The sequence below is a fragment of the Stenella coeruleoalba genome (assembly GCF_951394435.1).
Source record: "Stenella coeruleoalba genome assembly, chromosome: 10".
NCBI classification, from domain to species: Eukaryota; Metazoa; Chordata; class Mammalia; order Artiodactyla; family Delphinidae; genus Stenella; species Stenella coeruleoalba.
Genome location: NC_137156.1, coordinates 34,781,255 through 34,806,391, shown reverse-complemented (window position 1 = coordinate 34,806,391; position 25,137 = coordinate 34,781,255). Strand labels below are relative to the sequence as shown.

At 56.1% G+C, this 25,137-nt stretch overlaps 1 protein-coding gene across 2 annotated transcripts in view; it reads left to right on the top strand.

Moving 5' to 3' along the window:
* The first annotated feature begins 205 nt into the window (after positions 1-205).
* The window catches only part of FOXP4 (forkhead box P4), a 51,158-nt gene continuing 26,226 nt past the window's right edge, over positions 206-25,137 (top strand). For both annotated transcript variants that reach the window (XM_079934447.1, XM_079934446.1), the window contains exons 1-2: positions 206-822; positions 19,005-19,239. In XM_079934447.1, the coding sequence (XP_079790573.1) occupies positions 19,021-19,239 (219 nt within the window). In that variant the 5' untranslated portion in view covers positions 206-822; positions 19,005-19,020. The remainder of the gene's footprint in view (positions 823-19,004; positions 19,240-25,137) is intronic.

The following is a 25,137-nucleotide window of genomic DNA, read 5'->3' as shown; positions in this document are numbered from 1 at the left end:
CAAGGGATTCGCAAGGCCAGTGTGAATCCCTGGGGTCTCTCCACCTCCCCCCCCCCTTTTTACAGGATCGCAGCCCTACGTCTTCTCCCCAGATCCCCATCTTTTCTTCCCCTAAAGTTTGGTCCACGTGGTCTCCTCTCGCTCACGACTTGGCTGCCGGGCAGGGTGAAAGTTGCTGCACCTGCTTTAGGTGAATTATGGTAGCGCTAGAAGTTGGTCTCCCTCCCTCCGCTGCTCGCTCGCTCGCTCCCTCCTCCTTCGCTCTCCGCGCGCTCCCTCCGTCCCCCTCCTCCCCGCCCCCTCCCGCCCCGCCCGCGCGCCGCCCGCTCGCAGCCACTCGCTGCCCGGGCTCAGTCGCAGCCCCTCGGAGTCCGGAGCCGGCCGCCCCTGCGGACCGGACTGTGCGGCCGGCGGCCGGGACGTAGCCCCCAGCCCGCGAGGAGGGCGCGGCGCAGGCGGCGGCGGCGGCGCAGCGGGGAGGAGCCCGGGCCGGAACCAGGGCTGGGCCGGGGGCGGGGACGCCGGGGTCCCGGAGCCCCGGCGCCCGAGCGAGCGAACAAGCGTCGCGGGAGGATCGGGAAGGAGGAGCACAGCCGGAGCAAGCCGAGCTGCCCCCAAAGTGCGATGCCCCGGCGAGGGTAGGGCGCGCGGCGGCCGGCCGGCGCGGCGCGGAGGGAGGACGCCCGGGAGCTGCGCGGCGCCGAGCGGCGCGGAGGGGCAGTCCCAGCGGGCGGCGGCGGGCCCGGGCGGCGACCGGAGCGAGCCCCATGCCCCGCGCGGGTTGACGGGCCGGAGCCCGCACGGAGCGGCCGGGCCGGACAGGTAGGTGGCTGGCCGAGCTCGGGGACGCGGGTGGGGGCTGGGCCGGCGACCAGACCAACTCCCTCGCTCGCGCACTCTCTCGCCCGCTCACTGGCTCACTTTGTGTTTGCAAACTGCCCGCGGGAGACGCGCCGGGAGGAGCCGGGCCCAGGCCGGCGCACTTTGTTCCAGCCGGGGCCGGCTGCGGCGCCCTGACCCAGCGCAGCCGCGACACCCACCCCGCCCCGGCTCAGGCCCCCGTGGGCCGGAGCTGCCTGGGGAACAGGTGGGGGCTACGGCGCGGCGCCGGGGGGGCGGGCAGAGGAGGTCGGCAGGGGTTGGGGGGGCTGGAAAGGCTACTAAGGCCCGCCCTCCCCCCAAGAAGCTAGGACCGGCCTCCTCCTGGCCTGGCCGCGAGGAATGGGGTGTCTGGGGGCGCGACCACCCCCCCGCCCCGAGTCAGACAAAGAGTACTTCCCAGCCCGGACTTTCCTGAGCCGGGGAGGGAAGTGGTGAAGTGGGCTCCCCCAACCCCAGTCTGTCCAGGACTCCCCAAGACGCGCCGGAGGCAGATAGATGGGGGGGGCACCGCGGTCCTATCCAACGCGTCGCCTTAGGTGAGGAGGGGACTTGGTTTGCCTGGGGTCGCACCTCGGAGGTTCCGGGGCCAGTCAGCGCCTTTCCGCCATACCTGGGTCGGCTGGGAGATAGAGCGGAAAACTTCTTGGGGACTTGAGAGCGTCTGGAAACGGCCCCTTGTGATTTTGTGCGCCGGTGCTGGCGGGTGGGGGGTTGACCCGGCCGATATCTTCATTCACCCCATTTGGGGAGAGCCCCGCCTCACCATGTAGTGGGGAGAGAAGGCGGCAGCAGGGTTCGGAGGCCGCCAGGGACGAGTGCCCCGGGATAACCAAGCAAGACCCCCCTCAGATCCAGGACTGTGGCCTCTCCCCTGGACAGCCTCCTGGCAGACACCTCTCTTTGAGAGGCGGTCATCTCGGCAGCTCTCGAGTCTTGCGCTCCCCATCAACGCCAAACTAACTAACTTGAGCTGAGCCCAGCTACAGCTCGAGGCGCTAGAATGCGGGGCGCCCTGAGCGACCTGGGGTCCCGGCGTCCCCGGCAAAGGACTCTGCGATTTCGCGGGAGGCGGATTCTGAGTCAGAGGCCCTGACGGCTGCGGATTCCTTCTTTCCAACTGGGGCGACCTCGTGAACACATCGGCGTCTCACCCGGACTGTCTAGGTTAGGGGAAGAGGATACGGGAGCGCAGAGACCCTGAGCCCTTAGAACACCCGGCTCGTCCCTTTGCACCGCGGGCCTCTCTTGCCATCCCCCGCCTGACTGATTTCCTCGCTCACTCCGTGCCTGGGGTTTAAGGCGTCTGGAGATCACCGCGTGTCTCGCACCCCAGCGCCGGGTCTCCCTGCTGATTGACCTCGGAGCCTGGAGCAGGGGTTGGAGGTGGGGTACCCGGAGGAGAAAACCCAAGTCTGAAGCTGTCATCCCCGTGGTGGCTGAGAAAGCCCAGGAGCATTTTGGCCAATGCGGGTTTTCACTTGAACTTCAGCATGTTCATCCCGTGTTAAAGCGGACGCCTGGATTGTCCCAGGGCGAACTGTGCTGGGTCTGGGATTGAGGGCCTTGGGAGCGCAGTTTGAGAGGCAGCTAGGGTCGGAGCTGGAGGCTCACCTGGGTGCCCCCTTCTCCCACCCAGAAGGAAGGAGCTGTGGGATCATCTGTACCGCCAGTAGCCATGGGAGGGTCTGACCGGTCCCATTGTGGAGCACAGTGGGTAATGGAGAGCTCGACACCAAGAATTTGAACCCAATAGCTCACTTCTGGGACGGAGCGCTGCTGGCGCTGGGCATTTCAAGCCGATGACCCTCCTGGTGAGCTAGCGGGTGGGTGCAGGGGCCGAAGGCCCAACAAGCGGGCCAGGCCCCAGCTGCCCTAAGGAGAGCCCCCCACCTCAGACAGCCTTGCCCCAGACAACCCCTGCCCAACCTGGCAGAAAACCGCTGCAGGGGATGGGAGATCCACAGGCTTATTTTGTTTTCATTTTTGTTTTAACTTTGTCTTGCCTGGGTTCTGGGGCTCTTTGTCACCTGGCAGGAGGGAGGGAGGGCCCTGAGACTGTGCTGCGGGCACCTGGCCAGCTTGCTCGCTCTGGCACCCTTAGATCTGAGGCTCTCAGAAGCAGGGCTGTGTCTCGTGGGGCTCCCCATTTGGCGTCACTCCCCCCTCTCATCAGTGGGGCAACGTGGCAGGGGAGGAGGTGGCTCTAGAGAGTGTTCCCCGCCACCTCAGGACCGCTGTAAGATGTGAATGTCTCCTGGATGCCCCCCCCACTACCTTAGCCCCATCGCAGTCTTGACACTAAACTGGGGGGAACCATGGGAACCTTCTCTCCTGGCACTAAGTGCTGGGCCCCTGGGTGGGGTTTTCTGTCCTTCTCCCAGTCCTGGGCAGGTTTTGCAGGAGTTATGGAGTTGGTGAACCCGTGAGCCCTGCGGGGAGAAAGGCCTGACACCAGTGCTGGGGGGTGGGGGGAGGGCAGGTTGGGCCTAACTTGAAAAAGGACCTGTCCCTGTCCCTTTCTGTGTAGGTACACTTCTCACACCTAGACATCCCTACCCCAACCTCCTTCCCTGTGCCTTTAGCCAGAAACTTCCTTTCTGGCTGCTGGCAGGTAGATCCCTTCTTGCCAGGAATGTGCATATCCTGCTGGGCCCCTACTCCAAACACACCTCTTCCTTAGGGGCAGGAAAGGAGGGGGGAATCCTTTAATCCATTAATTCCCCAAAGGTTTGCTGAGCCCCTATTCTGTCTGGGCAGGTCCCAGGCTGGGCACTGGTGTGCCCAAGCAGTGAAGGCTGGGGTCTGCACATTGTCAGGGTAGGAGAGGCAGATAAGATATCACATTAGAGAGAGGAGGGTGGGAGCAGCGTGTCTGTTTCAGAGGAAAGGTATGAGGTGCAAGGGGGGAAGGGCCATCTCCCCAAGAAAGCTTCCCTGATCTTCCACACCTGGAGTAGCTGCACCCTCCTTCCCTACATCCTAATCCTTTGCTGCCCCACTGCCTTGGTGGCTTTCCTGTCTCTCCAGCTGAAATACAGACCCCTCCGTGCCCATCCCAAGCAGGCACAATGTCTTTACTTTTCTAATAACCCAAACTGTGCAAAGTAATAATTTCTTCCATCCAAGGAGCTCCGCACAGTTTCCTTTCAAAATCTCCCAGCTTCCCAGACCAAGGCAGGGCAGGCACTGTTTCTGACAGGATTCTGAGGCTCCGATGGCTGAACTGACTTCCTATGACTTGGTTCCAGAACCCTGGAACCCAGGGCAAGGAACTCAGGCCTCCCCAGGGCAGAACATGGGTCACAGGGGAAAAGCCTTTGGAACTTGCCAGTGGTGGTGGGTCTCTGGAGAACTTAGTTAAGCTATTGGAACCTCAGTTTTCTTATGTGTAAGGTAGGTCAATGATAACCGTTTACAGCCTGGTTGGGAGCAGGACGGAAGAGCAGACGTAAAGTACCTAGCATAGTGCGTGGCGCAGGGTAGTACTGACCAAGGGGTGGCTTTTATTATTAGATTCCCAGCACCGCCAGGCCACATGCTGGACTGAATACTGGAAATTAATCTCCATTTTAGGGGTTTGGAAAATGAAGCCCAGAGAGAAGAAGCAACTTGTCTGAGGTCACACAGTTAGTTAGTGGTAGGGCTGGGACTAACATGTGGGGCTCCTAGGACTCCCAGTGTAACCGGTAGGGCTTGAGCCTCTGCTGTGGGGAAGGGAGAAAGGAGGGGATGGGAGGGCCTGCCACTCCCCATCCCTTCTTCAAAAGCTCAGGCCTGCGTCCCCCTCAGCCCTCCAACGAGAGGGCTGGGTTTCCTCCTCCTGTCTTCCCTTTAAGGGAAGGTCTGGGCTCAGAACTTGACATTTCCCACCTGCACATGACCCTGGAAGGTCCAGTCATCCCCCCTCCCCACAACATCCTAAGGTGCTCATGGAAGCAAAAATGGGAGGGATAGTTCCCTAGAACACAGAGGAGGAAACATGGCCAGCACCACCTTTCTCCAAAAAGGGAGACTTTTTATGGTTTGGAACCCTGGCTTATGCAGCGTTATGGAAGACAAGCTTGGCAGGCAGTCTCAGATCAATCTGGGACCTACTCCTGGATGGATCATCTTAAAGAAGTAAAAAGAAACTTCCCTTGAGTGTGAAGTTTCCGCCTCTTTCAACATTGCCTCCCTGGATTCTCCATGGAAATGCACACCTTCACCCACGGCCAGTTCTGCCCTGCTGGGGTTACAGCAGGAACCCTCTACTCCAAACCCTGAGGCTTGCAGACGCAGTGGTCTTGTGAGACGGCGTTTCGTGGGCCCTGTGCAGAGCCTGGACTCGGGGCATGCCTGCCTGAGCTGGAAATGAAGAGCTCCTAGCACAAAAGGTGCCCAGAGCATCTGGTCCCTCAAAGGAGTGAGCCACTCAAGCCTGGGCCGGGCTGATGCCCTTCCTTCCTTTGTGCCTTGTCCCAGGATGACTCCTCCCAGGATCTTTACCTGGCTGTCCCTTGCTCCAGTGCAGCCCGGTGCCTTTCTTCTCCCCAGCCCTGGTCATAGCCATGCAGCCTGTTCCCCAAATCCCAGCAGCTCTGCCCACCTCCCCAGGCCCCATCCTCTGCCCAGCTGAAGCCTCCCAAGCTGGGGGGACCTGAGGGTGCGTGGAGTCGTTGGTGGTGCAGGGCATGGGGAACGTCCTCTCTCCTACTTGGAGTTTTCTCATGGCACCTGACCTGGGCTACGGTGCAAATGGGAGGGAGGGGAGGGGAGATGGTTTTTCCTCAGACAGTAACAAAGTGAGGTGTGTAGACCAGTGACCCTCTGCATGTGTTCAAGGTAGGCAGGGTCAGCGGGTGGAAATTACCCAGAATTCCCCCCGGCAACGAGGGAGGGACAAATGGTGGTGACAGGAGGGCAGGGTGGATCCGGGCATGGAGACCGGGACTCCTGCTCTCCATTCCACAAACATGGTGGAGCCATCGCTGTGTGCAGTGGCCCGCAGGAGTCTAGGTGAAGAGGTTTAATAAGAGGGGGCTCGCTTACAACTTGGAAAATCAGAAATGGAGCAAGTGCCCCAGGGAGGATCTTTCCCACAGGTTCTGGTGACTGGAGGCAGGCTCCGGTCCTCACACTCCACAGCCGGCACAGGATGCAGGTGCTGGCCCTGAGAGCCTCCAGGAGGGCTGAGCTGTGTGAAGGGAAACTGGCTCGTGGGCTGGTGAAGGGGCTTCTGTTCTTGTTTCTTCAACCGGGCGTGCTGGAGGGCGGGCTCCCTGGGATTCATTTTCCCAGCTCTGGAGCTCAGGCTTCCAGGAGACCCAGGCCGAAAGAACTTGGTCCAAAAGAGGGTAGCATATACTTCCTCCTTTCACTCCTTCAGGGGGTTCTTTGGGCAGATGTGTATCACACCCTGAAAGAAAAGGGCGGGCGCAGCTGAGGAGAATTTGGGGGAGAGATGGGAGCTCAGGATTTGCAGGAGACCGAGGGAGCGGCGGCTACTGTAAGTGGTTGGGCGCAGTGCTCTCTGGAGGCGTCCACATCTCTGGGTTGGAGCCGGAGGCACAGAGGCACTTGTGAAGGTCGGATGCTGAGGGTGCACAGTTGGTCCACTTGGGAGAATCCTTCCTTTAGGAAGCCTCCGGGGTTCTCAGCAGAGCCAGGGCTCCCGGTCCTTGCCCCCCAGCTGCGGGCACTCACTCGGGGTTACTAGCCCGGCCAGTGTTACCCTGAGCCTCCGCGAGCACATCTTTGCGAGGTGCGGGGAAGCGCACACGCCGGATGTCTTCGGTCCTAAGATGCTGGGGTTTGGGGGTCCAGGGAACTCTGGAAGAGGGAGCGGGTGGCCTCTATCTTTTAGCTACAGGGAGGGTCTCCCACGCTGTGTGCTGACCTCCTTGAGCTTGGGGATGACTTCGCCCATCTGGGTCGCATGGGTCTGGGACTCACCCTTGAGGGGCACCAGTAAGCGCACTGCTACCAGCTTCCTCATTCCCTCTGTGACCTTAGGCATGACAGTCTTCTCTCTGGGCTCTGGTTTTCATAACTGTGCAGTTGGTGAGGGAGCACCCACACTCAACTCTCCCTGCCCCCGCCCTTCCCTGCAGCTGTGGGCTGGTGGCGGGGAGGAGGGAGTTGGGCGTTGGGTGAGAGGAGACTGGCCCGCTTTGTTCCACGCATCCGGAGCTCACTGCCTCCGCGTGTCCTGCCCGAAAGGGGCGCTGTGGAGCGTGGGGCAGACGACCAAGCGGCCCAGGCAAGTCTCCTTCTCCCCAATTAGGCAGCGGAGCCTGATTAGAGGGGGCGCTGCCCGCCGCCTCCCACCCGATCCCCATCTACGAGATTTCCCTTCATCAGAATCTCACATCCTCCAGAAATTAATTTGATGCCTCTTGTTATCAATTAATTGAATCTCGTTGGGAGAGAGAGCTCAGCGAGGCGGGCTGCAGCTTGGCCCGCTTGTACCACCATTCCGCCCTCCCCCTCGCACCAGGACAGCCTCACCCCTTCCCCATTTATCTTTTTCTGCTTTGCTTTAAATTTCACTTGTTTTCTAAAATAAAACCACTGCTATGGGCCCTTTAGACCAATTTGGTTTGGATGGATACCCATGGACTGGGCACTGCCTGAGATTCACCCTTTTGAGCTGGGCACTGGGGGGTGGGGGCGGGGGTTTCCTTTCCCCTGGGCACTGGTTGATCCCTCGGTAAATCAGCAGAACCAAACCCTTTGGGAATTTGGCCATGACCCTGACTCTGTGCTGCGGGGGCTGCTGGTGAGAAACTTGGAGAGGAGAACTGGGGGAAGGAGAGCTGTGGACAGAGCCACATACACAGACACACACATATACACACCCTAGTTGGGGGAGGGGGACACTGAAGGACCAGGCTAGGGACCTGTCAGTCATCAAGATTTTGTTCTTGTGAAAGTTCTGTCTTTTTTAGAAGAGGCATTTAAGATCTGTTGCACCCACCAGGGCTAATCCGTTAAATGTAGGGCAGAGAGCATAGATGTGTACCTCCTAGCTGCCCAGCTGCCATGTCAGGCATTTGTAAGGAACAAGCCCTCAGCATTGCCAAGGACACCTGGAAGCCCAGACTCTGCCTTCTGCATGGAAGATGGAGGAAGAAGGTTCTAGAAGATATCCGAAGTCTGGGAAGGGATTATGGCAGGTACAGAGTAGAACTAGGTGGTCACCAGACCCTGACTGAGGAACTGTGCTTTGCCATTTCACATACCTCCTTGTTCTTGTTTGACAGGTGAGGTCCCCAGGCCCAGAGAGGTGATGTAACTTGTCCAGGGTCACACAGCTGACTGGAACCTCCCTGTCTAGAATGCTGACCATAAGGGCTGAGGTCACAAATGGACTGACTTCACCCCTTATGTGTTTTGTTGGCTCACACAAAGTTTATTACGGTGGTAAATTTCACATAAATATCCCCACTTGGCTGCTTTTGAAAAACCCAAACCCTATCAAACACGGAGCCTGCATTTCTGTGGGGTAAAGATAGACAGGGATTGAGTACCCTCCACTTCCCACTTGGCCCGCTTGGGGACCCGCCTAGCCCCTGAGGGTGTTTCAGTTAGCAACTTTTTTTTTTTTTTTTTTTTTAGCGGTGCGGGCTGTGGCCTCTCCCGCAGCGCAGCACAGGCTCCGGACGCACAGGCTCAGCGGCCATGGCTCACGGGCCCAGTCGCTCCGCGGCACGCGGGATCCTCCCAGACCGGGGCACGAACCCGTGTCCCCTGCATCGGCAGGCGGACCCTCAGCCACTGCGCCACCAGGGAAGCCCTCAGTTGGAAACTTTTTCATGGAGATTTTGCCCATCCTCAGTATTCTAGGAAGAGCTGGGGGGGTGGGCATGTGTCTGAAGGACTTTGCAGGGTCTGTACGAGAGCTCAGAGAAGACCTTTAGGACACCCTGACCCAAATCTAATTCTTGCATAGCTGCTTAAGAACTGATGGTGGTGGGTGATTTCTTTTCCCCTTCCTTCTACCACGGAGGGAATTACAGGGTCTTGTGTTTTGAGGGGTCTGTTCCAAGCTGAAATCAGCCCATCCCTGCCCAGGTGAGCCCCTTTGTGAAAGTCATCACGCTCTTACCTGCCCCCCCCCGAAATGTATGTACTTTTTGTTGGGGATGGGGAGACTTTCTTCCGAGAATGGCACCACAGGTGGGGCTTAGAGAAGCACTGGGAGCAATCACCTTTCCAGAATTCATCTTGGAACAGGGAGAGGGATGTGGAAGGATGCTGAATCTTGCAATTCGAATATGGGTGTGTTTTTTGGATGCCCCTGAGTTGGTACCCAAGATCCCTGTGAATGCCACCCCTAGATATCATCAGGAGAGACAAAGGAAGGGGCCAGGGCATGCCAGAGGCGGGCTGGGCAGAACAGCCAGGGCCCCAGAGAAGGCCAGACTACTGGTCTGTCCCAGCCCAGCTGGAGCCCCCTGGTGCCAAGGGCACTACCAGAACCAGGCTCCAGATGGCCACTTGGGCCCGGGATGAGTACCCCACCTCTTAACCAGCGGGCCCCCCACGAAAGACGGCACTATTTAATTAGCCGTCTCTGATTAACCAAACTTGGCATTCGGCTCCTTTTGCCCTCATCTTTCCCAGCTCCGAATCAATGGCTTTGATATGCTAATTAGGGAGTAATTTAATTTCAAAAGGCCGCAATTAACAAGGGTGTTGTGGACATGCTGTAGTTAAGCGGAGTAATCTAATTTGCATTAGTAACAAGCAGGGACTAATTAGAAGCTTAATTAGACACTTAGATGGCTCTTATGTTTACTTTCTTAATGAGATGGAGTGGGATCTTTGGTTCTCTTTTTTTCTTTTTTTTTTTTTTTCTTTTTGTTAGTTCTTCCTTTTGGTCATGGTACTTGGAAGGCGTGTAGAGGGAGGCCACCTTGCAAGGGCCTGCTGGGAGCATTTTGGGGCCAGAGCCAGTGAAAGTGCGCTGGGGTGTGGTGATGGTGGTGGGGAAAGGTTCAGATTCCAGGGAAATTCCAGAGTGACCGCCCTCTGGGCCTAGCCACGTCTGAGGTGGAATTCTGGGGAAGAGCACTGGTTTGGGAGTCAGAAGAGCTATAGGGTTTCAGTTTGGCTCAACCTCCTAGCAGCCAAGTGACCTTGATACATCACTAAACATCTTTGAAGTATGGGTTCCTTCATCTGTCAGAGTGCAGGTTGTGTGTGACAGGGTATGGGAAAGAACTTTCAAGGACTCTGAGTGGAATGGTTGTTATTAAAATATATTCACAAATTGTGTGCCCAGGCTTCACTTCCATAAAACTCAGCTCAGAAGTCACCTCCTACAGGAAGCCTTCCCGGAGCACCCCCACTCCCTCTAGGCACCCATAGCTAGCAACCACGCCACCCCCCAGTATCTACTTAACATTTGTAAAGTTGTGTGTGTTTTGTAGGGCAGAGGTTCTCAACCCTGGCTGTACTTGAAGTTTAGAATACTTGGAAGAACTTTTTAAATTATCCATGCCTGGATCCCAGATAATCCAATTAAATTGATCTGGGGTGGAACCTAGGTATGTTTTTTTTAAATTTTTGGCCCCACTGCATGGCATGTGGGATCTTAGCTCCCTGTCAGGGGATTGAGCCCACGCCCCCTGCGGTGGAAATCGGAGTCTTAACCACTGAACCGCCAGGGAAGTCCCAGTATGGGTATTTTTAAATACTTGTGTTTGTCTGTATGTCTTCCTTTCTCCACCAAACTATAACCCACCCCCTCCAAAGCAAGGGCTGTGTTTTATCCCCCTCTGTGTGTCCAAATGCCAGTACCCACTGTGCCCAGTGTCAGTTGCAGGCAGAGGCCCATCACCCAGCTATGTGCCCAGATTTGACAGGGTCGGTAGTGTTGGGTTCTCAATACCATAAGCAGAATCTGAGAATCCTCTGAAGAAGGAGCTGAGGAGAATGCAGGAAGATAGCTTAAAAAAAAAAAGGCTTGTGAGTCCTCTGGGGCAGGGGTGCATTGCTGAAGGTAGGGCAAAGTCAGCACACATTTTATGGACATCAAGGAACAGATGTATCAAGAGCCTTAAAAACATGCAATTCCACCTAAACCTGTATCCTAAGCAACTAGAAATGGAGAATATTCTGTTCACATGAGGGTGTTTATTAGTGTCATAGTGAAAACATAGGCAGCAGCCTGGATATCCAGCTTTAGGGGATTTGCTAAATAAATTCTGGAACACACAGCCCATTCAAACGACTCTGTGACCACTGAAAACTGTTAATTAAAATATTTGATGTCATGTGGAAATGGTTATGACCATAAGTGGTGAGTGGGAAAACAGAAAAATTCAAACCATGTACAGATTATGAGCCCAAGCTCACGTTTTACATGTTTATATGCCCAAAGAGGGCGAAAATGGATGAGACTGGAAGGGGTGGATCCCAAAAGGATCTTATAAGGTACTTATAAGTCTCCTTACTTTTTCTTCATACTTTTCTACCAGGACGTCTTACTTTTATGATTAGAAAATAAAGTTATTGAAATTTGGGGGAGAGGACTTCCCTGGTGGCACAGTGGCTAAGAATCCGCCTGCCAACGCAGGGGACACGGGTTCGATCCCTGGTCCAGGAAGATCCCACATGCCGCAGAGCAACTAAGCCTGTGTGCCACAACTACTGAACCTGTGCTCTAGAGCCCACAAGCCACAACTACTGAAGCCCACGCACCTAGAGCCCTTGCTCCGCAGCAAGAGAAGCCACTGCCATGAGAAACCCGCGCACCGCAACGAAGACCCAACGCAGCCATAAATAAATAAACAAACAAACTTGGGGGCGAACCTGAAACAGACAGCCCAGGATGGTGGGTCCCCTTCCACATCAGAGGTCGCTGCAGCCTTTTAGAGATGTGTCCTCACCCTGCCACGTGCACTAGCTCCTTGGGCTTGGAAGTTTTGTGCCAAGAAGAGGCCTTGAATGGTCCCTAAAGTTGGACCAGATAGCTCCTAGTGTGTCATTTAGGGAGACTCTCAGGCTGAAGTGGGAGTCTTAGGGAGAAAACCGAGGGTGCCAGCCTCTGACCCACACAAGGGAGAGTCCCCGAGTACAGGGAGGGCATGGGCCTGGAGAGGGTTCGAGCTTGTTCTGGAACTCTGACAGCCCCATCTGCTTGAGGAGAGACACTGCCGGGCTGATCAGAGAACCAAGTGGTCATGTGACTCACATCACCCTGCTCTGGTGTGGGGACCCATTTTGGAGCTACAGAGACATTCTAACCCTTGGATTCTGTCTCACTTTCCTCAAATGCCAAACCATAAGGCTAGGATGAGGGGATGGGATCTGGACTTGCTGGGTCCCCATAACTGTAGTTAATACCCTTCTCTGAACACCTTCTCTGGCAGTGTATTTTATTTGATACCACAGCAACCCTGAAAGGAAGGGTTATTGGTATTAGCTTCGTATGGTAAACAGGGAAACCAAGGCTCAGAATGGTGACCTCACTGCTCATGTTCTAATTACAGAGGTAATAAGAGATCAGAGCAGGGTCAGCAGGTAGGATGCCAAATGAGGGGCTGATAAGAAAGGCTGAGGCCCAAAGTGGCTCCTGCCTGAGCCCTCCCTCACCTGGTGGCCTGAAGCCAGTGGGCCTTTGGGGCCTGAGCTGAATGGGGAAGGGGATCCCTGGGTCTTGGGATGACAGATTGGGAAGTATCCCAAGTCACTTGAAATGCCAGTGCTCATTGCTCTGAAAAGCCCTCTGCTTTACGTCCCTTGACACAAGTAAGAGCTGATAGCAGGACAGCTAGAAAGAAAGGAAAAGAAAGAGAAAGAAGGAAATAAAGAGCATCCTCATGCTCTGTTCTGTGTGGTACCCACTTAGGTGTCTTTTTATATAATCTAGAAATGTGTCCATTTCAAAGACGTTTTGCTCCGAAGAAAGTCTGAAACCAGTGACTTCTCTTGTAAAATAAGGGCGTTTGCATATGCTGGTCCCCTGCATTCAGTGTACACTTTACCTGACCCATACCTGCTCATTCTTTTCTAAGTATAGATGCCATTTTAAAAGGAAGCCTTCCCTGTCCCCGTGTAAATTAGATCCCCCTGTTTATTCCCTGCACTCATATTTGATAGAATTTATTTTATTTGAGCTTATCTGTTTGTGTCCTTATTTATCATCTGCCTCACCTCCTGGGAACATTAGCTCCAGGAGAGCAGGGCCTGTGCCCTGTTCTCTTCAGGTCTGCACACACACAGCCTGGCACATGGGTAAGTGCTTAAATATTCGTTGAACCAATGAATGGATGAAGGGTCATTGCCGGTGAAATATTCTCCTGGCCAGCGTCAGAGGAGAGAGAAGAATGACTTTGTTCATGACCATAACTCCACTAGTGGCTAAACCTTCGAAAAGGCAAATGCCAGATTTACCCAGGAAAAAAAGGGAGGGGGAATAGGACCTCCATTATTACCAGTTGCCCTCAAAGCAGCCAGGACACCTGTACTGGCTTGTTTGTGTTTTGTAAGCCTGTAGGGGTCCAGGACCGAATTTCAGTTTCCTGCAGATAGGTCTTCAGTGCTTAGCTTAATGGGGCACTAAATCCATGTTGAATGAATTAATGGTCTTGGAGGTAGATCATCTCGTTTTGGCCACCAGGAAGCTCATAACCGAAAGCCAGTGCTCATCGTTGAAGCCCTGTTGTATTGGACAGACAGCATCAGCATCACCTGGGAACTTTTTAGAAATGAATTCTCAGGCTCATTCCAGAGACCTAAAATCAGAAGCTCCAGGCCTGGGGCCCAGGAATCTGTATTTTAACAAGCCCTCCAAGGTGATTCTGATGCACTCAAGTGTGAGATCCTCTGGCTTAAGATCTTGGCCTATTTATTCTCCCTTCCTACTACCCCATGATACTATATTTTAAGTAGCTTTATCTGTCTTTTATTGCAGTCTGCTTCCCAGTCTTTCTTGGAAGTTGATAGGGGTGTGCATTATAAATTGGTAGTTACATCTAGTCTAGTTTTCCCCATCATACAGAGAAGAAAAGGGGAGAACTAACTTGGCCCAAGTCACACAGCAAGTTGGTGATAGAGCTGGGGCTAGAAGCCAGTCTCCCAACTTCTAGTCTCAGGCTTTCAGCTGTCTCTCCAACTAGGTTCTAGGTTTCCAAAAGGGCTGTGCCTGCTATTTCAACTCAAATCACCACTATTGCTCTGGGTACAGGTTACCTGTGGTCACGCCCCCACCCGCCGTGCTCCCCTAAGAGCTGGGGGTGCGCCCCATCTCAGGCCGAGCGCATGCACGTGTGCGCCCTGCGGGACGCGCGCCGGGAGAGAGAGCACGCTGGGGACTGCCCCGCCCCTTCCCTCCTTCCCTTCCTCCCTCCCTCGCGGGTAAACTCCGGGCATCCATCAGTCTGTTAATTGCACTAATTAGAGATCGCGGAGGTGTTAATTGGAAAACCCTGGTATTGTGCCTGTTTGGGGAAGAAAACGTCAATAAAAATTAATTGATGAGTTGGCAGGGCGGGCGGCGCGGGTTCGCAACGAGGCGTAGGGTGTCGTGGCAAATGTTACGGCTCAGATTAAGCGATTGTTAATTAAAAAGCTACGGTAATTAATACTCCGTACACCATATGGGCCCGCGGAAAAGGCACAAAAAGTTTCTACGCGTGTGGGGCTCCCCCGTCCTTTTCCCCTCCCCCGAAAGCACCCTAGCCCTTGGGTCCTCCCTTTGGCCCCAAGGTAGGTGGAACTCGTCACTTCCGGCCAGGGAGGGGACAGAGGCGGACCCGGGCGCGTTCTGAGGCGGCCCTCGTTGCGAGCCCGCGTTCTTCGAAGGGCCAGGAGCCTCGGGAAGTGGGACCCCCCACACACACCCTCCCCCCCGGCGGCCCGCAGACTCCCCCGGAGCGGAAGAGGCGGCTGTGGCTTTGACCCTGCTTGCTTGCTTGCTTCCTTTCTTCCTCCCTCCCTCCCTCCCTCCCTCCCTTCCTTCCTTTCGACGGCGTCGTCTGCGGGAGCGTCGGGGTACTGGCCAAAGACTCCGAGGTGCCCTGGCTCCCCAAGGGAACCCTGATAGACGGAAGACCAGGACCTACCCAAGGACAGGACCAAGCGCCCCAGACAAAAAATCCTAGAGCACAGGAAATGACTTGGCCTCTGCCCCCAGCGCAGCGTAGGAGAGGGTGCAGGGAAGGCTGGGGTGGGCCTCAATTTTAGCAAATCCTAGAAAGGCCTTCTAATTTCCTCTCCTTACTTGCTGGTATGAGCCCAGTGACTTGCCCAAGGTCACACAGCTGGCCCTTGAAACCTGATGGTCTCATTCCCAGAGCGCCTCTCCACTTCTGCAGGTAGTCAGCAGCTCTTTGCTGAATAAATGGGTGCCTGGGGCGGGAGCGCGGATTGGCAGGATAGGAGTGTGTGGAGAGAGGCGGAAGGGTGGGAGTGAATGGAGGAGGGGGCTCTTGGAGGGTCCCCCTCGGTACCAGAGCAGGCAGCCCCGGTCCCCATTGGGAAATTTGAGGCATACATTTCCCTTTGGGAAAGGGACAGCTGTGATTCAAGTGGAACCTCGGTGGCTCTCACCAGCCGCTAGAACACGGGGGCTTCTTGTGTACATACTGACTAGGGGTTTTTCCTCCTCGAGCTTCCAAGTCAGAAGAGACCTTCAAGACCACTTCTCCATGTAGGGATGGGGAAATGGAGGCCCAGAGAAGGAGGAGGACAGAGAAGTCACAGCTGGTTGTGACTGAGCTCAGGCCCCCTGACACCCAGTCCCCTGCCTTCTCTAGCCAGAGTCCAGGCTCCCACGGACTCTGCCTTTCCCCCCTCCAGCCCGCACCCTTGTGGTGGGTGCAGGGCACGGATATCAAGGCCTGCCTCCAGTACCCCACTCCACCCCACCCCATCCCTACGTGGCCGGGCGCCAGGCACGCAGAGCCTGCTCACCCACAGTGCAGGGAGCACCGCGGTGCTGTTGCAACACCTGCAGAGAGACAGGCAAGGAGGCTTGAGGCTGCCGCTGTGCTCCTCCTCAGGAGGACAGGTGTCTCAGGACAGAGGTGAGGAGAGTCCTGGGAGCACCCACCTGCAGGTTTGGGTTGGTATTGGTGGACAGGCAGGCGCGAGCCTGGAAGGAGGCGAAGGCCCCGGGAGGGGGCAGAGCAGCGCGCCACGTGGGAATTAATGCCGTTCGTACAGCCTGCGGAAATGACTTTTCAAATGCATATAATCTCAAGCATGCAGATGAGAGGCTGGCTTCGCCCTGTTTAATATGAATGATCCGGCCCTTGAATAGCTGTTATTACAGCCACATTGCAGCAATTACGTTGTTCACTGGGTGTCGCTCTGTCGCCCCCCCCAATAAAAAGAAAAGAAAAGGGCACCTCTGTTTGCGTCCTCCTTCCTTTTTTCTTCCTTTCCCAAACTTGCTGTCTGAGCAACTTTATGGTGTGTGTGAATGTTGGAAGGGGGCACTCTCCCTTACCCCGAGAAGAAACTGCTGGATTCTCTCTCCTTTCTCCTGTGCACACACACCCCTGAGGCTCTGGTCTTTGTCCCCTGGGGCCCAGGAGTTTTCAGATCTCAGGGAAGTAGACTTGGAATCGGGGCAGGCAGCTGCTCTCCACCCCCAGCAGGGCCAGGGTCAGGCAGAGGGAGAGCAGAGCGGCCCCTGCTGTCTCCCCATCCCCCTCGTGTAGCTGGGGCCCAGGCCTGAGTGAGGGAAGGTGCTCTGTGGGCTGCTGGGAGGGGTCCGGGTGGGCGGTTGTGGGGAGGGGCTGGAGCCCTGTGCTCTGGCGGATGGAGGACGGTGCCCACCCCATCCATCATTTGGTAGCTACTGGCCCTGGGGCTGACACGACCATTAAGGCCAGAGACCAAGTGCTCAGTCTCTTCTGAACCGTTGCCCCCAACCTTGCCCTTGCCCCTAGCCCAGCTCCTCGCAGAACCCAGGATTGGGAACAGCAACTGGCGGGTGGGGGAGCAACAAGCCCTTGGGAACACAGAGAAATGCACAAACTCCAGCAGCACAGGGTCACCCAGGAGGCCACACAGGTCCACTGGGACAGACACCTAGAGTCACAAGAGCAGGGCAATATGGCATACACGTGAACTAGTGGCCTCCCCACGGGCCTTTCACGGCGCTCTGTCCCCCCAACCCCCCACGCACACCTAGATACTCTCGCTATCTTCCCCACTCTGCTGACAGCGGGGACAAAAACAGCAAGTGACCCAACAGAGTGAGGAGAAAGAGTTCTTCAAGAGTGAAGGAGAATTGGGGAGCTGCCACCTCGGAGAAGGAACTCGGGAAATAATCCTTCCAGCAGTTTCTCTATTAAGGCCCTCCTGCACCTATTTATTGGGTCAGGGACACCGTGTGGTTGTGGGGTCTGCCAAGGCCGAAAGGTAATCAAGAAGGGAGGAAAGAACGCTGGCTGGCTTCCAGCCCGATCGCTGTGTGATCTGGGCCAAGTCTTTGACCTCTCTGAGCCCAGGGTGTTCACCCTTACAAATAGGGCAGGTGAAGAAGGGACACATCATTATTGGCGCTTACTCTGCCAGGTGGTTTGCATGTGCTATTTTATTTACTCCTCACAGGATCTGAGAGGCTTGGAGTAATTACTTATACAAACAAAGAAACTGAGGTTTAGGGAGTTTAAGACTTCTGTCAAAGCTCCGTGGGGAGTACCAACTGTGACCTGTTTGGCTGAAACTTTTGTTCCTCTCAGGGGGCTGTGAATCTGACGATAGCTGGAGACCCCAGACTTTGAGAACAGCTCTGCATGCTGAAGTCCCCCATCTGCTTCGTAGTCTGTGTACGAGCCCCTGAGATAGTACAGCCTCCGTGAGTTGTAGAAGGAAACCCAAGCCTCCTCCTCGCTAAGCATAACCATCCCAGTCATACCCTCTCTCTTTCTGAGCATGTTTCAGCCACTCTTGAGAGGCAGTTGGGGGAGATGGGGGAAGATACAGGATTCAGGCCTTGACTCTGCCTTGGGTAAATCCTCTGTCTGGACCCTCAGTTTCCCATCTGTAAAATCAAGATGATAATAACCATCTCCCGGGACTTCCCTGGTGGCGCAGTGGCTAAGAATCCACCTGCCAATGCAGGGGACACAGGTTTGAGCCCTGGTCCAGGAAGATCCCACACGCTGTGGAGCAACTAAGCCTGTGCACCACAACTACTGAGCCCACGTGCCACAACTACTGAAGCCCGCACACTTAGAGCCCGTGCTCCGCAGCAAGAAGCCACTGCAATGAGAAGCCTGCGCACCGCAACAAAGAGTAGCCCCAACTCTCCGCAACTAGAGAAAGCCCTTGTGCAGTAACGAAGACCCAACGCAGCCAAAAATAAATACATTTTTTAAAACCCCCAAAAAACTATTCTCCCACAATTCTTGTGAGAAGGGATCTTGCTGCCTGTAGAGACAGTAAATATTGAGTGTCTGCTTTGGGCCAGGTGCTGGTCTGAAGGCCTTAGAATGGAAGGTCAGAGAAGTCGGACCACCAGCTGCCTTCGCTGCACAGCTCCAGGCCCAGCAGAGGGTCTGGCACCCAATAGTTGCTGGGAAAATGGCAGCGGCTTTTGCTGTGTGTGTTGGTGGGGGGGGGGCGGCGTGCGGGAAGGAGGCCCTGCTCTTGGGGAACTCCCCACCTAGCAGGGGAACTCCCCATCTAGGGGGGGAACAAACACAAAGGCCATCACAGGTGCATGTGGGTGGGGGCGGGTCGGGGAGGGGGGCAATATGGTGGTTCTGGGGACTAGCTCACCTGCTTTCAAGTCCTTGCAGGACCCCCCCCCACCCCCGCTCTGCCCTACACACTAGCCTGGAGGGAGAGGCCTGAACCGGTTTGGGTGTGGGGGGGGTTGGGGGGGTAGCGCCTCCTCGAGGAAATGTGGGGGAGGGGGGCAACGGGGCGGCCTCCAATTCAGTCTGGAGCTGCCCTTGCCTGGGGCGGAGGGTGACCTTAGGAGGGAGGGTCTGCACCGCAACAGGGGTCCCAGGATCAGCCTCCAGGAAGCTGAGAGGGAGAAGCCGCCCCAGGACTTGGTGGGGGTTGTGTCGTTTGGGGATGGGGTGTTGAGGGGCACCGCCTGCTTCCCCGGGTGGAACCCGCCCTGCCTGTCCAGCCTCAGCCCCTCCCCTGTGTCTCTCCTCCCCCTCCAGGTCCCGCTAGAGCGACATGATGGTGGAATCCGCCTCGGAGACAATCAGGTCGGCTCCGTCTGGTCAGAACGGCGTGGGCAGCCTCTCCGGGCAGGCGGATGGCGGCGGCGGCGGCGGCGGCGGCAGTGGTGGCGGGGCCCCCGCCGGAGGCAGCGCAGGCAGGGATGCGGCCGCGGGCCCAGACAGCAACGGCGAGATGAGCCCTGCGGAGCTGCTCCACTTCCAGCAGCAACAGGTAGGCGCTGGTGCCTCTTCCCAGCAACCCAGGAGAGGGGAGAGGGGCGCCAGGCCTCTTCCCACTACACCCTGGCCACCTGGGGGCCACCGCTCCCTGCCACGCAGCCTCACTTTAACATTCTTGAGAAGGTCCAGCCTGCAGGGATCCCCTGTGTGCGCTCCCATTCGAGTGGTCACTAAGGCAGGGGGAGAGCAGCCCTCCCAGAAAGAGAAGTGGGGCTGGCCGCCCTGAGATCATGGACCTTAGAACAGCCTCAGAAATGCCCACAAGGGCAGACAGACGCCTGGGCAGCAGGCTTGAGGGTGTGCGTCTTGCGTGGGTGGGCGCCTGGGCTCTCCTCCCGCACCCCTGCCAAGTTAACAAACAGGGTTGGGGTAGGGAGACCCTGCTCTAGGTGTGTGCTCTTTGGGGGAGGGGGGCTGTGCACAGTGGTATCTTCATTTTATTTGTATTATGAAATGTTCCCCACCTCCACCTCTGCCTGGGCCCCTGATGCAGGCTAGCTGTGAGATTAAACTTCCAGGCACCAAGGGTCAAGGCAGCTGGGAAAAGGTCCAGAGCAGTAGGCAGAGGCAGGCCTCCATTTTCAGTGCTCAGACTGGAAGCCCTGTCTGCGTCCCCCGCCCTCTTCCCCTTCATCATTCCCACCCTAAACTGCAGAGTTCAGGAGTCCAAGACCAGCCTCTCTGAGGATCCAGAGGCCTTAGGGGGTGGGGAAGCCTAGCTGGCTTATGACAGAGCAGGGGCCCCAGGTCCTGGCCCCACCCCGGGGAAAAAGGGAGAATCGTGCTTGACAAGTTCAGGAGAACCGGCCCAGCCAGCCCTGGCCTTGGGATGCTCCTCTTATTTGACTTTGCTCCTTGAATCACTGCTGGTGGCATTGCCCCTTGGGGGCTCTGCTGGGAATGTGGAAAATTCGGGTACTGCATGTTCCTCCCTGCCCGTACCCCACCCCCACCTCGTGCACACAGGTGTGTGTACCCACATCGCCCTCATGCTCTCTCCCAGGTTTGCCCTGGGGCTCCTTCCCCGACTCCATAGCCCCTAAGGGGCCCTTTACCACCACACTTCTTGAAGCTAGAGGTCAGACTGGAAGCAGCACCGTCAGAAGCCCAGCCCCGCGCTCTGCGCTGGGCTGGTCAGCCAGCACTGATGCAGGAACTGAACAAACCCAGGTTAAGCCCCAGCCTGCCCCTTCCCAGCTGTCAACCTTGGCCAGTCCTGGGCTTCCCTTACCTCTTGGCACCTAAAGTACAGGGGTTGTTAGGATCAGATGCAGTTTGGGTGTAAAATCCCTGGTCAGTACGGATGTGAACAGAATTGAGGACTTTAAAAAATTCCTTCCTCTTGCAAACAGTGGAAACTTGAGCAGTAAGGGCCTGTCTCCTTTCTCTAGGGAGATGGTCTTTGGGAGTTTGCTGGTATCTCCCAAGCCCTCCTAAACAGGTTCTCTGGGGAAGAGACCCACAGAATCTGTACCACCTGCGGGGGACAGAGGGTCAAAGGGCAGAACCCTGCCCTTCATCAAAATAAGAACACACCCCACCAGAAATCTCTAAGGCCACCCATTTTGTATGGGTGAAAACTCTTCCCCTCCTGCACCTCTATGCAGACAGAGCTGTGAAAATTTTTGACTGTCGGGGGAGGACTGGGAGGAATACTGAAACTGGAAAGTTTCTTGAAAAAAATTATTTAAAGAGAAGACTGAACACAGATATCAGGATAAGTGGGGAGAGGTGTGGGGTGGGGAGGGACAGAACTGTCTGTACCGATCAGGTTTCTCTGTTCTGCGTTGCGCTCAGGCCACGTTCTACCATCTATATTCCACGTTCCAGTTATCCCTGTTTGTTTTGGTGAATATCCCAAAGTCCTGGAAAATCCTATATCTGTTTCACAAATAAACTGGGGTGGAGATTTGGAGGCGGGCGGAGGGAGGGCTGTTTTATCCATTTGGGCTCACTATGGGCGTAGTGCCTGGGGCCAAGGAAAATATTTGAGACTTAAAAAAGGTTTTCTTGGCTCCAAACTATGAAAAGAACCCTGCAAAATTAAAATTACAAAATTTTCAATTAAAAGGAAACAGCCTGTGGGCTGTCCTTCTCCCTCCAATATATGAGCGAGGCTTTGGGGGGAGCTTGAGGGTAACACTTTCTGGTCCCCCCCCCCCAACAAGTGTCTCTGACTGTTTGTGGGGTAGAGTGAATGTAGGAAAGAGGGCCGTGGCCCAGCGAGTGCCCCCTCCTCCTCGACCCCCACCAGGAAGTCCTTTGAGGACAAACAAACACCTTACCTCTGTTTGGTGCTTTGGGTCTTTAATTGCTTCACCATCCTGGGGAGATGGGTGTTATTATTCCCGTATCACAATGAGGGGGCAGCCAGAGGTGGCACTGACTTGTCCAGGTGACACAGGAAAGGCTAGATCTCAGGTCTCCCGGTTCCTAGTGCAGGGCTCAGCTCCCACCACACTCACAGTCCCCTGAGGGAAATGGAGGCAGCAAGGCCTGGCGCGTAGTAGGTGCTAAATTAACCACTGCTGGTGAGTGAATGAGAGCACTCCACTCCCAATCTAAAAGCGCTCTTAAAACAAACCAACAAAAGCAGCAATGGCCCCTGGCTCTAAGTGGCCACTCCAGAGGCAGAGGGTGTGAGTGGGTCTTCGGGCAGTGCCCGGGTCCCCCCTCCTCGTGCCTCCGCGGCTCCTCTTTGTCCGTCTGTCGGTTGGTCTGTTAGTCCCTGCCCCTCTGCTCTGGATAAACAAGCCCTGGAAATGCAGTCTTGGCCTTTGGGAGTAATGAGTTGACAAAGGAGAGAGAGAGATAAACAGGGCGAGTCAGAAGTCAGGCTGGTGACAGGACTTAGGCTGAAACAAACAGTGCTGAAGAGGGCAGCCACGTCACTTTGGAACAAGAGCAGGCGCCTGTTTCCATGCAACAGCAGGCCGGGAGCTTGTTTAAACAGAGGCGGGGTAGGGGAGACAGGGCTCAGCTGCCAGGCTCTGTCTGACTGGAGAGAGGGTCCCCCTCTGGCTGCCCCATTTCAGCAGTCAAGGCCCCAGCTTCCCGCTCCCTCCTCCCAGCCCTCTTTTTGGTGAGTGACAGAGCCACACTGCCTCCACTCTGTCCTTGGGGCTTTCATCTGGTCTCCAGTCTCCTGGAGACTCACCCCTGAGAAGGAAGCGTGGAGAGGAGAGCGCTGTGGGCCCTGGAGCGTGCATTCACTCAGCAAACACGCATCGAACCTTATTTTGCACCTGGCACCCTGCTGGCCCGCTGGAGTTGGTGATCCCCAGCTGCTGTTAAAGAATGCCTTGAACCGAACAGGCGTGCCAGCTGCCCGCCAACCCCCTCCCTTCCTTCACCAAGACAAAGTCTCCTTCCTCAGTGGCCCCCGGCCGCACATTTCCCCTCTAGGATGGCTTTTTTCTTTGAAGGTCGCCCCTGCATTTTCTCCTAATCTAATTTCACCTGTATGAAAATGTTCCCAGTGTGTAGGGCTTTCCCCATAGACTCCACAAATATCCCTGATGGGGGCAGCCAGGGCTGGGAGAAGTGTGTGCCAGCTCTGGGGAGGTGAGGGCCTGGGGAGGTTTTGGGGACCAGGCTGGATGCTCGCCGGACTTGGGGCCAGGAGGACTGGGCCAGACAGTGGGGGTGGGCAGGGCTGCCGGCTCTGCGGCTGAGCTGAAAGGCGTCCTGGGCCTCCGGAGCCTGCACTCCTATTGTCTTCTGGTTGCGGGGGTGACAGGTCAGCGGGGGTCACAGGAGGGTTGCCTAGCGTCTGGGAACTCCCACCGCAGTTGCCTTGGCAACTGGGGCCAAATCCCACCCTGTTCACATCCTGTGAGGAGATTCAAAATGGTTTGGGGGCTCTGCACATTCATGGGCTTTTAACTCACCCCCCTCCATAGAGATGGAGCGAGGGGAGTGTCAGGGAGCTGGGGAAAGAAGAATGGAAGAGATTTTTGTTCTCCTCCCCCATCTGGCTCTCCTCTAGGGGGATGGGGTGGAAAGGGGAGGCTTCAGAGGTGAATTAGCCCAGACACCTCACACACGCGTTTCGTCTTCAGATCTGGAGCCCATTTTTTCAGTCTTTGGGACTCCCACCCTCCTGCCCCAGATTCTGCTTCTTCATCTCTAGTCCTACACCCTCCAGACTCCCCTCTTCTTTCCGTAGAATGAGCCCCTTCCCAGGAAGTACTGGGGGCCTGGAGGGAGAGCTGGGACCCGAACTCCTCAGAGGCGAGACTTAGAAAGTTCCCGTGGGTGAGGTCCCTGACCCGGGACAGTTGTGGGGTGGCATTAGAAACGACCGACCTCTCCCTCCTGCTTGGGAACAGAGCAGGTGAGAGGTGGGCCCGGGTAGTAAGGGGACAGGCAGGGTCCTGAGAGGATGCCTCAGGGGAGAGGACCTAACCCCCCTTCTTTCTCTTTTTTTTTTTTTGTGGTACGCGGGCCTCTCACCGCTGTGGCCTCTCCCGCTGCGGAGCACAGGCTCCGGATGCGCAGGCCCAGCGGCCATGGCCCACGGGCCCAGCCGCTCCGCGGCATGTGGGATCCTCCCGGATCGGGGCACGAACCTGCGTCCCCTGCATCAGCAGACGGACTCTCAACCACTGCGCCACCAGGGAAGCCCGTAACCCCCCTTCTCTTACCCTTCCTGGGTTACTAAACCAAAGGCCACCCTGTTTTGTGTGTCTGCCCCCTAGTCCAACAAAAAAGGAAGTTTCCCTAAGAGGGGAGAGAAAGGTCAAGGAGAGGGCCTGGGGCCTGGGAAAGGGCTGCTCAGACCCCTGTTTCCTTGGGACTAGGGAAGAGCAAGTCCACTGTGCTCCCAGGTTTCCCTTCTGCTGTGGAATTCTGACACCCCCTCTTTTTTCCCCCTCTCACCCCCTTTTTATTACCAGAGTTCTTGTACTTACTGATAGGAGTTTGGGGACTGGGGAGAATTGGGGAAAGGGGGTGAGTGTTTCCGCAGGTGAGCTAGGTTTTCTCCTACTGGAGCCCCTTCATTCTGAGGAGCCCCTGTGGGAGGGAACTGCATGCCCCCACAGTCCCCACTCTAAACCCCACACTTACAGCCCCTGCGGAACGGCTAGCGTGAGGGTGGCGCTGAACCCAAGCCTGGGAATAGAACTCCTTCTGGAGAACTCCAGTTACTGGGACGCATCTGGGAGGAGTCTCTCTGAGGGGAAGCACCACCATCCCGCGACTGCCCCGCACTATTTCAGCTCCTTCCCAGATGCCACTGCTGGACCTTTCTGGTGGAGCCGGTTTGGGCCCAGAGGGGCTGGATGGGCCTGGGGCTGCTCCCCACTGGGGGCCCGAAGGGAGGGAAGGAAGGAGCCTCTGGGGAGGGCCTTGCCCTTTGGGGCACTGTTGGGTTCATTTGTTAATTCTGTTCTGTGGAGAGGAGGCATTCTCAAGATGCTCGCTTGGCGGTGAAGGGGTCCTAAAACCGGTCTGTGCATCTCCCACCCACGTGGGCCTGTCTGTATCTGCGCGTTGCTGGTTTTCATTTTAATGGTTCTAATTTGAGAATGCGCCGATGTCATTTTTACGAGGTTGGTGTAAAAAAATTTACAGCCTTTTCCAAAAAGCTTTTTTTTTTTTTCAAGGGAAAAAGGTGTAGAATCACTTCGGGGGTTTTATGGTCTCCTCTCCCCCATCCTCCTGGCCCCCCTTCTCTGTGTAATTTCATTTTTATGTCTCTTTGCTGGAGGATAGAGCCTGGCTGGTGGAGGACCTGGATCTCCCCAGGTCAGCACCCTTAGTGGTGGGGGCCCCTGACCCCTGACCCTTCTCCCTGCACCCCTTCCCTCCACACTCTGGTCCCAGAGGACTTGTATTTCAAGGGGTAGATGGAGAGACATTTCCTGTTTAATTCAAGTCAACAAAT